At 50.1% G+C, this 14,392-nt stretch overlaps 1 protein-coding gene across 1 annotated transcript in view; it reads right to left on the reverse strand.

The window, feature by feature from the left end:
- Positions 1-14,392, reverse strand: part of TRAPPC9 (trafficking protein particle complex subunit 9) — a 645,843-nt gene that overhangs the window by 361,720 nt on the left and 269,731 nt on the right. The window contains exons 18-19 of the mRNA XM_069731953.1: positions 7,090-7,232; positions 6,689-6,799 (exon numbers count right to left, since the gene is read on the reverse strand). Of these exons, the coding sequence (XP_069588054.1) occupies positions 6,689-6,799; positions 7,090-7,232 (254 nt within the window). The remainder of the gene's footprint in view (positions 1-6,688; positions 6,800-7,089; positions 7,233-14,392) is intronic.

Consider the following 14,392-nt stretch of genomic DNA (forward strand, 5'->3'; position numbering starts at 1 on the left):
TTACATTACTGATCCTGAGTTACATCCTGTATTAAACTCCAGAGCTGCACTCACTATTCTGCTTTTGCAGTCACTATGTACATTCATTAAATTTTTGATCCTGAGTTACATTCTGTATTATACTCCAGAGCTGCACTCACTATTCTGCTGGTGCAGTCACTGTGTACATATATTACATTACTGATCCTGTAGTGGTCCTGAGGTACATCCTGCATTATACTCCAGAGCTGCGCTCATGGCGGCTGCAGTAATACATTTATCACTGTGCACGGTTGGGTGTGTCGCCCATCTCCCAGGTGATGTTTGTACACTGCAGGGTCACAGCCTTATTACTCCTGGTTTTACTCCATATTTACCCTGCGTCGGTCAACAAGTTCCTTTATTGCTCTCTTCCAGGGAAACACGTGTATGCGCCATGCCCCAGCGCCTCGCCCGTGTTTATGGAGCCGGCGCACACATGGTGCTGTTTGCATTATGTACTAATTGACTACATGCAGATGGCGGCAATTAGGAGTCAATTATAAGATCTTGGGCCATGATGTGCAAGAACGACGCTGAAAAGTGCATACAGTGAGGACGGAGCAGAAATCCAACTGCACCCAGGAGAAGTTCTCTATTTTCAGCTCCTCACCACTGATAAATATCTCAGCTTGCTGCCAGTGAACAGAAAATTCAGGTAGTGAAAAAAGTTCAGCCCTATTCACAAAGCTGCAAGTTGGTTGCAATGTCGCTGCAGAAGTTACTGCAGGATAGGAAAAAGCAGTCAGAGCTCACAAGAAAAAGTGTCCCAATACACAAGCTAGCGGACCACACCCGTTAACAGTGTCAGACTGGTCACTATAACCAGTGCTTGGTCTCTGCCCTCTACAAACAGTGCCAGAAGACTGACCATTATAACCAGTGACAGCACGCCGTCCTCTATAACCAGTGACAGCCCACCGCCCTATATAACCAGTGACAGCCCACCGCCCTCCATGACCAGTGACAGGACACCGCCCTCGATAACCAGTGACAGGACACTGCCCTCGATAACCAGTGACAGCACGCTGCCCTTTATAACCAGTGACAGGACACTGACCTCTATAACCAGTGACAGCACGCTGCCCTCTATAACCAGTGACAGCCCACCGCCCTATATAACCAGTGACAGCCCACCGCCCTCCATGACCAGTGACAGGACACCGCCCTCCATGACCAGTGACAGGACACTGCCCTCGATAACCAGTGACAGGACACTGCCCTCGATAACCAGTGACAGCACGCTGCCCTTTATAACCAGTGACAGGACGCTGCCCTCTATAACCAGTGACAGCACACTGCCCTTTATAACCAGTGATAGCACGCTGCCCTCTATAACCAGTGACAGGACACTGCCCTCTATAACCAGTGACAGCACGCCGTCCTCTATAACCAGTGACAGCACACTGCCCTCTATAACCAGTGACAGGACGCTGCCCTTTATAACCAGTGACAGGACGCTGCCCTCTATAACCAGTGACAGCACACTGCCCTCTATAACCAGTGACAGGACGCCGACCTCTATAACCAGTGACAGCACACTGCCCTCTATAACCAGTGACAGGACACCGCCCTCCATGACCAGTGACAGCACGCTGCCCTCTATAACCAGTGACAGGACGCCGACCTCTATAACCAGTGACAGGACACTGCCCTCTATAACCAGTGACAGCACGCTGCCCTCTATAACCAGTGACAGCACGCTGCCCTCTATAACCAGTGACAGCACGCTGCCCTCTATAACCAGTGGCCGCACGCTGCCCTCTATAACCAGTGGCCGCACGCTGCCCTCTATAACCAGTGACAGCACGCTGCCCTCTATAACCAGTGACAGCACGCTGCCCTCTATAACCAGTGACAGCACGCTGCCCTCTATAAGCAGTGACAGGACACTGCCCTCTATAACCAGTGACAGCACGCTGCCCTCTATAACCAGTGACAGCACACTGCCCTCTATAACCAGTGACAGCACGCTGCCCTCTATAACCAGTGACAGGACGCTGCCCTCTATAACCAGTGACAGCACGCTGCCCTCTATAACCAGTGACAGCACGCTGCCCTCTATAACCAGTGACAGGACACTGCCCTCTATAACCAGTGACAGGACACTGCCCTCTATAACCAGTGACAGCACACTGCCCTCTATAACCAGTGACAGGACACTGCCCTCTATAACCAGTGACAGCACGCTGCCCTCTATAACCAGTGACAGCACGCTGCCCTCTATAACCAGTGACAGCACACTGCCCTCTATAACCAGTGACAGCACACTGCCCTCTATAACCAGTGACAGCACGCTGCCCTCTATAACCAGTGACAGGACACTGTCCTCTATAACCAGTGACAGGACACTGCCCTCTATAACCAGTGACAGCACACTGCCCTCTATAACCAGTGACAGTACGCTGCCCTCTATAACCAGTGACAGGACACTGCCCTCTATAACCAGTGACAGGACGCTGCCCTCTATAACCAGTGACAGGACACTGCCCTCTATAACCAGTGACAGGACGCTGCCCTCTATAACCAGTGACAGCACACTGCCCTCTATAACCAGTGACAGGACACTGCCCTCTATAACCAGTGACAGGACGCTGCCCTCTATAACCAGTGACAGGACACTGCCCTCTATAACCAGTGACAGCACACTGCCCTCTATAACCAGTGACAGGACACTGCCCTCTATAACCAGTGACAGCACACTGCCCTCTATAACCAGTGACAGGACACTGCCCTCTATAACCAGTGACAGCACGCTGCCCTCTATAACCAGTGACAGCACGCTGCCCTCTATAACCAGTGACAGCACACTGCCCTCTATAACCAGTGACAGCACACTGCCCTCTATAACCAGTGACAGCACGCTGCCCTCTATAACCAGTGACAGGACACTGTCCTCTATAACCAGTGACAGGACACTGCCCTCTATAACCAGTGACAGCACACTGCCCTCTATAACCAGTGACAGTACGCTGCCCTCTATAACCAGTGACAGGACACTGCCCTCTATAACCAGTGACAGGACGCTGCCCTCTATAACCAGTGACAGGACACTGCCCTCTATAACCAGTGACAGGACGCTGCCCTCTATAACCAGTGACAGCACACTGCCCTCTATAACCAGTGACAGGACACTGCCCTCTATAACCAGTGACAGGACGCTGCCCTCTATAACCAGTGACAGGACACTGCCCTCTATAACCAGTGACAGGACGCTGCCCTCTATAACCAGTGACAGCACACTGCCCTCTATAACCAGTGACAGGACACTGCCCTCTATAACCAGTGACAGCACGCTGCCCTCTATAACCAGTGACAGCACGCTGCCCTCTATAACCAGTGACAGCACGCTGCCCTCTATAACCAGTGACAGCACGCTGCCCTCTATAAGCAGTGACAGGACACTGCCCTCTATAACCAGTGACAGCACGCTGCCCTCTATAACCAGTGACAGCACACTGCCCTCTATAACCAGTGACAGCACGCTGCCCTCTATAACCAGTGACAGGACGCTGCCCTCTATAACCAGTGACAGCACGCTGCCCTCTATAACCAGTGACAGCACGCTGCCCTCTATAAGCAGTGACAGGACACTGCCCTCTATAACCAGTGACAGCACGCTGCCCTCTATAACCAGTGACAGCACACTGCCCTCTATAACCAGTGACAGCACGCTGCCCTCTATAACCAGTGACAGGACGCTGCCCTCTATAACCAGTGACAGCACGCTGCCCTCTATAACCAGTGACAGCACGCTGCCCTCTATAACCAGTGACAGGACACTGCCCTCTATAACCAGTGACAGGACACTGCCCTCTATAACCAGTGACAGCACACTGCCCTCTATAACCAGTGACAGGACACTGCCCTCTATAACCAGTGACAGCACGCTGCCCTCTATAACCAGTGACAGCACGCTGCCCTCTATAACCAGTGACAGCACACTGCCCTCTATAACCAGTGACAGCACACTGCCCTCTATAACCAGTGACAGCACGCTGCCCTCTATAACCAGTGACAGGACACTGTCCTCTATAACCAGTGACAGGACACTGCCCTCTATAACCAGTGACAGCACACTGCCCTCTATAACCAGTGACAGTACGCTGCCCTCTATAACCAGTGACAGGACACTGCCCTCTATAACCAGTGACAGGACGCTGCCCTCTATAACCAGTGACAGGACACTGCCCTCTATAACCAGTGACAGGACGCTGCCCTCTATAACCAGTGACAGCACACTGCCCTCTATAACCAGTGACAGGACGCTGCCCTCTATAACCAGTGACAGGACGCTGCCCTCTATAACCAGTGACAGGACACTGCCCTCTATAACCAGTGACAGGACGCTGCCCTCTATAACCAGTGACAGCACACTGCCCTCTATAACCAGTGACAGGACACTGCCCTCTATAACCAGTGACAGCACGCTGCCCTCTATAACCAGTGACAGCACGCTGCCCTCTATAACCAGTGACAGCACACTGCCCTCTATAACCAGTGACAGCACACTGCCCTCTATAACCAGTGACAGCACGCTGCCCTCTATAACCAGTGACAGGACACTGTCCTCTATAACCAGTGACAGGACACTGCCCTCTATAACCAGTGACAGCACACTGCCCTCTATAACCAGTGACAGTACGCTGCCCTCTATAACCAGTGACAGGACACTGCCCTCTATAACCAGTGACAGGACACTGCCCTCTATAACCAGTGACAGGACACTGCCCTCTATAACCAGTGACAGGACACTGCCCTCTATAACCAGTGACAGGACACTGCCCTCTATAACCAGTGACAGCACACTGCCCTCTATAACCAGTGACAGCACACTGCCCTCTATAACCAGTGACAGCACACTGCCCTCTATAACCAGTGACAGTACGCTGCCCTCTATAACCAGTGACAGGACGCTGCCCTCTATAACCAGTGACAGGACGCTGCCCTCTATAACCAGTTACAGCACACTGCCCTCTATAACCAGTGACAGGACGCTGCCCTCTATAACCAGTGACAGGACACTGTCCTCTATAACCAGTGACAGGACACTGCCCTCTATAACCAGTGACAGGACACTGCCCTCTATAACCAGTGACAGCACACTGCCCTCTATAACCAGTGACAGGACACTGCCCTCTATAACCAGTGACAGCACACTGCCCTCTATAACCAGTGACAGGACACTGCCCTCTATAACCAGTTACAGCACACTGCCCTCTATAACCAGTGACAGGACACTGCCCTCTATAACCAGTGACAGGACACTGCCCTCTATAACCAGTGACAGTACGCTGCCCTCTATAACCAGTGACAGGACACTGCCCTCTATAACCAGTGACAGTACGCTGCCCTCTATAACCAGTGACAGTACACTGCCCTCTATAACCAGTGACAGCACACTGCCCTCTATAACCAGTGACAGCACGCTGCCCTCTATAACCAGTGACAGGACACTGCCCTCTATAACCAGTGACAGGACACTGCCCTCTATAACCAGTGACAGGACACTGCCCTCTATAACCAGTGACAGGACACTGCCCTCTATAACCAGTGACAGGACACTGCCCTCTATAACCAGTGACAGCACACTGCCCTCTATAACCAGTGACAGCACACTGCCCTCTATAACCAGTGACAGCACACTGCCCTCTATAACCAGTGACAGTACGCTGCCCTCTATAACCAGTGACAGGACGCTGCCCTCTATAACCAGTGACAGGACGCTGCCCTCTATAACCAGTTACAGCACACTGCCCTCTATAACCAGTGACAGCACACTGCCCTCTATAACCAGTGACAGCACGCTGCCCTCTATAACCAGTGACAGTACGCTGCCCTCTATAACCAGTGACAGCACGCTGCCCTCTATAACCAGTGACAGCACACTGCCCTCTATAACCAGTGACAGGACACTGCCCTCTATAACCAGTGACAGCACACTGCCCTCTATAACCAGTGACAGGACACTGCCCTCTATAACCAGTGACAGCACACTGCCCTCTATAACCAGTGACAGGACGCTGCCCTCTATAACCAGTGACAGGACACTGTCCTCTATAACCAGTGACAGGACACTGCCCTCTATAACCAGTGACAGGACACTGCCCTCTATAACCAGTGACAGCACACTGCCCTCTATAACCAGTGACAGGACGCTGCCCTCTATAACCAGTGACAGCACACTGCCCTCTATAACCAGTGACAGGACACTGCCCTCTATAACCAGTGACAGCACACTGCCCTCTATAACCAGTGACAGGACGCTGCCCTCTATAACCAGTGACAGCACGCTGCCCTCTATAACCAGTGACAGCACGCTGCCCTCTATAACCAGTGACAGCACACTGCCCTCTATAACCAGTGACAGCACACTGCCCTCTATAACCAGTGACAGCACGCTGCCCTCTATAACCAGTGACAGCACGCTGCCCTCTATAACCAGTGACAGGACACTGCCCTCTATAACCAGTGACAGTACGCTGCCCTCTATAACCAGTGACAGGACACTGCCCTCTATAACCAGTGACAGGACGCTGCCCTCTATAACCAGTGACAGCACGCTGCCCTCTATGACCAGTGACAGCACAGTAATAAGCAGCAGGCGCCATTAGGTGAAGACGATAAGGGACCACTGTAATCCGCAGAGGACGGCGTGCCCAGCACTTACCGCTGGCATTCTCCGGCGTGCAGGATCAGGTCCTCGTTGTCTTTGGCGCTGATGGCGAGCTCGTGTTCTGTGGAGTTGAAGACATCGAGGAGCAGATGACATTGTCTTGTGCTGGGGGATAAAGAGGGAAGTGAGAACCAATGGCTTAGCGAAGGATGGCAAAAGCAACAATGCCAACCGGGCACCGACACCTAGCAGCAGCCCGTGGGCACCTACACCCAGCAGCCATGGGCATCCACGCCACTTCTTACAGTACATTCCTGAAATCTGTGGGGTTTTGATTTTTCAGGACCACCATGGGCCATTTCTACAACAATATAATGTGACACGACGTATAATAAACAAAAGAATGGACGATCCCTTTAACTCAAACGTGGACACCTGAACGCCTCGAGCCTCACCTGGTTGCCGGGAGTGTGCTGACACGGGTGAAGAACACGGAAGGCTCTACGTCCACGTGGAGGCCGAGGGAGATGTTCCTGTAGTAACCCTCGGCGTGACCCGATCCTCCCGAGTACTTGAAGTTCAAAACTCCTTCAAGGGTCTGTGGAGGGAAGGGTAGAGAGTAACGTCACCTTCCATTAATTGGCCGTAGGGCGGGGGGCATCGCTGCCTTGTATTTTGGGGCCATGTGCGATTCTTACATTTTGAGTCATCATATTTTCATACAAAATAACTGAAGTGAATGTTCATTGTTTTATCTCCAAAAGCGGAAAGGATTCTTTATAGTAAAAGTAATGTGACTGTGGAAGAGGTTTCTACAGGACTGCTCATCACATAAACAATAGATTAAGGTCACTGATGATCAAAGGGAAATAATGTAATGGGAATCAAACAATACTACATGAGGTCAGGAAGGAAAAGCCCACACAATCCTTCCTTGTGAAGCCTGATCTTCTCTGGTTAATGTGTGATCTTGGGGGTCTGGCGTCTGAGACCCCAATTATTCTGAAACTGAAGATAAAAAGTCAAAGTCCCCTGTGTGAATAGAGCTACAGCTACTAGTATGGACAGTGAATGGAGTGGCACTGATCACGTGACCACCACTAGTATGGACAGTGAAGAGTGCGGCACTGATCATGTGACCACCACTAGTATGGACAGTAAATAGAGAGGTACTGATCATGTGTGACCACCACTAGTATGGACAGTGAATAGAGAGGCACTGAGCCCGAGTGACCACCACTAGTATGGACAGTGAAGAGTGCGGTACTGATCATGTGTGACCACCACTAGTATGGACAGTGAATAGAGAGGTACTGATCATGTGTGACCACCACTAGTATGGACAGTGAATAGAGAGGCACTGATCACGTGTGACCACCACTAATATGGACAGTGAAGAGAGCGGCACTGAGCCCGAGTGACCACCACTAGTATGGACAGTGAAGAGTGCGGTACTGATCATGTGTGACCACCACTAGTATGGACAGTGAATAGAGAGGTACTGATCATGTGTGACCACCACTAGTATGGACAGTGAATAGAGAGCTACTGATCATGTGTGACCACCACTAGTATGGACAGTGAATAGAGAGGCACTGAGCCCGAGTGACCACCACTAGTATGGACAGTGAAGAGTGCGGTACTGATCATGTGTGACCACCACTAGTATGGACAGTGAATAGAGAGGTACTGATCATGTGTGACCACCACTAGTATGGACAGTGAATAGAGAGGCACTGATCACGTGTGACCACCACTAGTATGGACAGTGAAGAGAGCGGCACTGAGCCCGAGTGACCACCACTAGTATGGACAGTGAAGAGTGCGGTACTGATCATGTGTGACCACTACTAGTATGGACAGTGAATAGAGAGGTACTGATCATGTGTGACCACCACTAGTATGGACAGTGAATAGAGAGCTACTGATCATGTGTGACCACCACTAGTATGGACAGTAAATAGAGAGGTACTGATCATGTGTGACCACCACTAGTATGGACAGTGAATAGAGAGGCACTGAGCCCGAGTGACCACCACTAGTATGGACAGTGAAGAGTGCAGTACTGATCATGTGTGACCACCACTATTATGAACAGTAAGTAGAGCGGCACTGATCACGTGTGACCACCACTAGTATAGACAGTGAAGGGAGCGGCACTGATCACGTGTGACCACCACTAGTATGGACAGTGAAGGGAGCAGCACTGATCACGTGTGACCACCACTAGTATGGACAGTGAATAGAGTGGCACTGATCACGTGTGACCACCACTAGTATGGACAGAGAAGAGAGCAGCACTGAGCACATGTGACCACCACTAGTATAGACAGTGAAGAGAGCGGCACTGATCACGTGGGACCACCACTAGTATGGACAGTGAAGAGAGCGGCACTGATCATGTGTGACCACCACTAGTATGGACAGTGAAGAGAGCGGCACTGATCACGTGGGACCACCACTAGTATGGACAGTGAATAGAGAGGCACTGAGCACGTGTGACCACCACTAGTATGGACAGTGAATAGAGAGGCACTGAGCACGTGTGACCACCACTAGTATGGACAGTGAAGGGAGCGGCACTGATCACGTGTGACCACCACTAGTATAGACAGTGAAGAGAGCAGCACTGAGCACGTGTGACCACCACTAGTATAGACAGTGAAGAGAGCAGCACTGAGCACATGTGACCACCACTAGTATGGACAGTGAAGAGAGCGGCACTGAGCACGTGTGACCACCACTAGTATGTACAGCGAATAGAGAAGTACTGATCATGTGTGACCACCACTAGTATGGACAGTGAAGAGAGCGGCACTGAGCACGTGTGACCACCACTAGTATGTACAGCGAATAGAGAAGTACTGATCATGTGGGACCACTACTTGTATGGACAGTGAATAGAGAGGCACTGAGCACGTGTGACCACCACTAGTATGGACAGTGAAGAGAGCGGCACTGAGCACGTGTGACCACCACTAGTATGTACAGCGAATAGAGAAGTACTGATCATGTGGGACCACTACTTGTATGGACAGTGAATAGAGAGGCACTGAGCACGTGTGACCACCACTAGTATGGACAGTGAAGAGAGCGGCACTGATCATGTGTGACCACCACTAGTATGGACAGTGAATAGAGAGGCACTGAGCACGTGTGACCACCACTAGTATGGACAGTGAAGAGAGCGGCACTGAGCACGTGTGACCACCACTAGTATGTACAGCGAATAGAGAAGTACTGATCATGTGGGACCACCACTAGTATGGACAGTGAATAGAGAGGCACTGAGCACGTGTGACCACCACTAGTATGGACAGTGAAGAGAGCAGCACTGAGCACGTGTGACCACCACTAGTTGTTTACAGACCATTTTGGAAAGGCGCCAACAATTTTGTTCAGCCCATTTTGGGGTTTTTGTGTAAAATGCTGTCCAATTTGCCCTTTTTTCTCTTTTTTGTGTTTTTCCAATACATGCAAATAAAAATTAAAAAAAAGTGTGTAATTGCAATAATTTTAATTTTCTTAAACAACTTCAGGGTGCCAAGACTCTAACTCGCTCATCATTTAGGTATATAACAGTATATAAAATGTAACATAATACACCATGTATGATAATGCCGACCGACCCTCTGACACTATAAAAACGTCATGGATCACCTCCAGTTATCGGAAACAAAAGTCTGCGGCTGTCATAAGTCACAAGTTATGGAGCCGGGTAACTTACGAGAGAACTAACGCTACTTTCACACTTGCGCCGTTTGGCCTCCGTCACAATGCGTCGTTTTGGGGGAAAAAACCGCATCCTGCAAATGTGCCCGCTGGATGCGTGTTTTTCCCATAGATTTGTATTGCCGACGGTTCGCGACGTATGGCCATACGTCGTGTCGATAGTGCACTGGATGCGTTGTGTTTTGGCGTACCGTCCTCACGAAAAAACGTTCAAGGGAACTTTTTTTCGTACGTCGCATCCGCCATTAACTACCGCGCATGCGTGGCCGGAACTCCGCCCTGGGACTTTAGAATGGGCAGCAGATGCGTCGAAAAACTGCATCCGCTGCCCACGTCGTGCATAATTTTCACAACGTGTGTTGGTACGTCGCGCCAACGCTTAGCGACGGACCCGTACCGACGCAAGTGTGAAAGAAGCCTAACTTACGAGACAATTCCAGAAATTAGTCTCCAGCATGAGGCCTCAATCCCGATGTCGACTCGTAATGGATCCCATACATAACTCCCCCTGCACTTAATTAAGACTAATGGAATCCACTGGAAAATAAAACACCCGAGAATGTGGAATTCCCGCTGGGATTAATTTGCTTCGCTTTGCTATTCCCGCTCGGCGGCCGGAGAGCGTCACTGACTCGGTCATTTATCAGGAGGAAATCAATGTCCTTGTTTCTTTGTTTCTAAAATATCAATACAAGCAAAAACTCAATTTGTTATCAAAGCGAAGGCTCCGATGAAAAACATCCCGAACCACCGGCTCCTGACCACACAGACGGCTCTGCACCATGTGGACTCTTCTATGGCCCTGCGATGTGTCACCTGTCATATCCACCGCAGGAGACCTCTTCTCATCAGTACTGATTAGTCTGGTGTTGAAGCTCGACCCTAATTACTGAGATTGGGACGGAGCTACAATACCACGTATGGCCAATGTACAAGAGCACAGCTATAGGTTTCCAATCTTGTAAAACACTTCTGTTCCGCTAATCTTGTCAGTTGAACTTTATTCCTACAGGTGTTATCAGTCATTGTACAGGAGGAGGAGGAGGTGAGCTGTGATGTCACCTATTGTGAATGGTGGATCCTGTGTTATCTACTGTATATAGAGGTGTTATCAGTCATTGTACAGGAGGAGGAGGTGAGCTGTGACATCACCTATTGTGAATGGTGGATCCTGTGTTATCTACTGTATATAGAGGTGTTATCAGTCATTGTACAGGAGGAGGAGGAGGTGAGCTGTGATGTCACCTATTGTGAATGGTGGATCCTGTGTTATCTGCTGTATATAGAGGTGTTATCAGTCATTGTACAGGAGGAGGAGGTGAGCTGTGACATCACCTATTGTGAATGGTGGATCCTGTGTTATCTACTGTATATAGAGGTGTTATCAGTCATTGTACAGGAGGAGGAGGAGGTGAGCTGTGATGTCACCTATTGTGAATGGTGGATCCTGTGTTATCTACTGTATATAGAGGTGTTATCAGTCATTGTACAGAAGGAGGAGGTGAGCTGTGATGTCACCTATTGTGAATGGTGGATCCTGTGTTATCTACTGTATATAGAGGTGTTATCAGACATTGTACAGGAGGAGGAGGAGGTGAGCTGTGATGTCACCTATTGTGAATGGTGGATCCTGTGTTATCTACTGTATATAGAGGTGTTATCAGTCATTGTACAGGAGGAGGAGGTGAGCTGTGACATCACCTATTGCGAATGTTGGATCCTGTGTTATCTACTGTATATAGAGGTGTTATCAGTCATTGTACAGGAGGAGGAGGTGAGCTGTGACCATCTATTGGGAACGGAGGATCGTGCTCGATGAGGTCACTGATGCAGATAAACAAAAACGAGTTGGAAGATATAAGTACCAATTTTTTTATCCTTTCGGAATACTCCATAAATTACCCATTGGGGGGAATTTATCAAGACTGATGAGTATGGTGATGATGAAGGCGACAGAGGTGATGATGGATCCCGGAGCACCCGGGGACAGGTAACGGAGTACTGGCTGGGGACTCACTGTGACATCCATTATAGCATAACACATCGGGTGCGGTGGGCCCGTGATTGGAGCAGCAGGACGGTGCGTCCGTCTCCAGCCTCTCATTACGCAGAGAGCTTTGCATTATAATAAAGAGCTGTAATGGGGAATCGAAATTAGCTGGAAACTCAGCAAAAAGCAGCGCAGCCCCCCGCATCCATCAGCGCAGCCCCCCGCAGCCATCTGCGCTCATGTGTCCCTGTAATTTGCGCTGGGTGGAGAATATCTGATTATATAGATGTAGCCGAGCAGAAAGGAACCTGAGCGCCGCAACGCAGCTCGCCCCAGCCACAGGCAGAAAAAAGAAGATCACAAAATGCCACCCAAAATAGAAAAACCCGACGAGCGCCAATTACAGACATTAATGCCGCGTCTGGGAATGTGGAACAGACATTTTTTTCCCATATAATGCACAGTATGGCTGCTGCAGAACATCTTCTGGAGGAGGGAAGGGCAGATTTATGTCACTTCTGTGAGATCCTGGGGCCCCGTTTGAGACACTGGCTGCTGCAGAACATTTTTGGGAGGAGGGAAGAGCGGATTTATATAACTTCTGTGAGATCCTGGGGCCACGAATGAGACACTGACTGCTGCAGAACATCTTCGGGAAGAGGGAAGGGCAGATTTATGTCACATCTGTGAAATACTGGAGCGCTGTATGAGACACTGGCTGCTGCAGAACATCTTCGGGAGGAGGGAAGGGTGGATTTATATCACTTCTGTGAGATCCTGGGGCCACGAATGAGACACTGGCTGCTGCAGAACATCTTCGGGATAAGGGAAGGGTGGATTTATATCACTTCTGTGAGATCCTGGGGCCCCGAATGAGACACTGGCTGCTGCAGAACATCTTCGGGAAGAGGGAAGGGCGGATTTATATCACTTCTGTGAGATTCTGGGGCCCCGATTGAGACACTGGCTGCTGCAGAACATCTTCGGGAAGAGGGAAGGGCGGATTTATATCACTTCTGTGAGATTCTGGGGCCCCGAATGAGACACTGGCTGCTGCAGAACATCTTCGGGAGGAGGGAAGGGCGGATTTATATCACTTCTGTGAGATCCTGGGGCCCCGAATGAGACACTGGCTGCTGCAGAACATCTTCGGGAGGAGGGAAGGGCGGATTTATATCACTTCTGTGAGATACTGGAGCCCCGAATGAGACATTGGCTTCTGCAGAACATCTTCGGGAGGAGGGAAGGGCGGATTTATATCACTTCTGTGAGATCCTGGGGCACCGAATGAGACACTGGCTGCTGCAGAACATCTTCGGGAGGAGGGAAGGGCGGATTTATATGACTTCTGTGAGATCCTGGGGCCCCGAATGAGACACTGGCTGCTGCAGAACATCTTCGAGAGGAGGGAAGGGCGGATTTATATCACTTCTGTGAGATACTGGGGCCCCGAATGAAACACTGGCTGCTGCAGAACATCTTTCCTTCTGGCCATTAGTTCTACATCATGCGTCTTTCTTCTCATCCGATCACCTAGCCTGGGTTGCCCGTGGCTATGTACGTAGCCTTAGGACAGGTTCACATAAAAAAAAATCATCCAGAAAACTCGGCCCATTATTTTCTCATCACTCCGTGCACAATCCGCTATTAATAATTCATCAGACCATTTACATTTAAGAATAAGCGTAAAAATCGGAAGCTGCACGTGCCGAATCCGTATTGTTTTGGGACCCATAGACTTAATTGGGCGAGTATACTCTGATTTACTTAAGGAACTAGACGATGCCGCAATTTTTTTTTCCACCATAGATTCCGCCGGTAGGAAAAACTAAAATAAAAATGTCTCCACCGTACCGCCCCATAACCAATAATAATAGACGGAGACGTGGGGCGGATATTGTATGAAAATAAATGAAATAAATGCACTTTCTGGTGTTGGGTTCGGCCCTGTAAAGCCGCGGCGTCCGGCGCGGCCGCGAGTCAGCGAGCGGTGAAATTGCTAAGTAACATCACACGACAGCAATGCGGTGACAGTA

Source organism: Ranitomeya imitator, chromosome 6 (assembly GCF_032444005.1).
Source record: "Ranitomeya imitator isolate aRanImi1 chromosome 6, aRanImi1.pri, whole genome shotgun sequence".
NCBI lineage: Eukaryota > Metazoa > Chordata > Amphibia > Anura > Dendrobatidae > Ranitomeya > Ranitomeya imitator.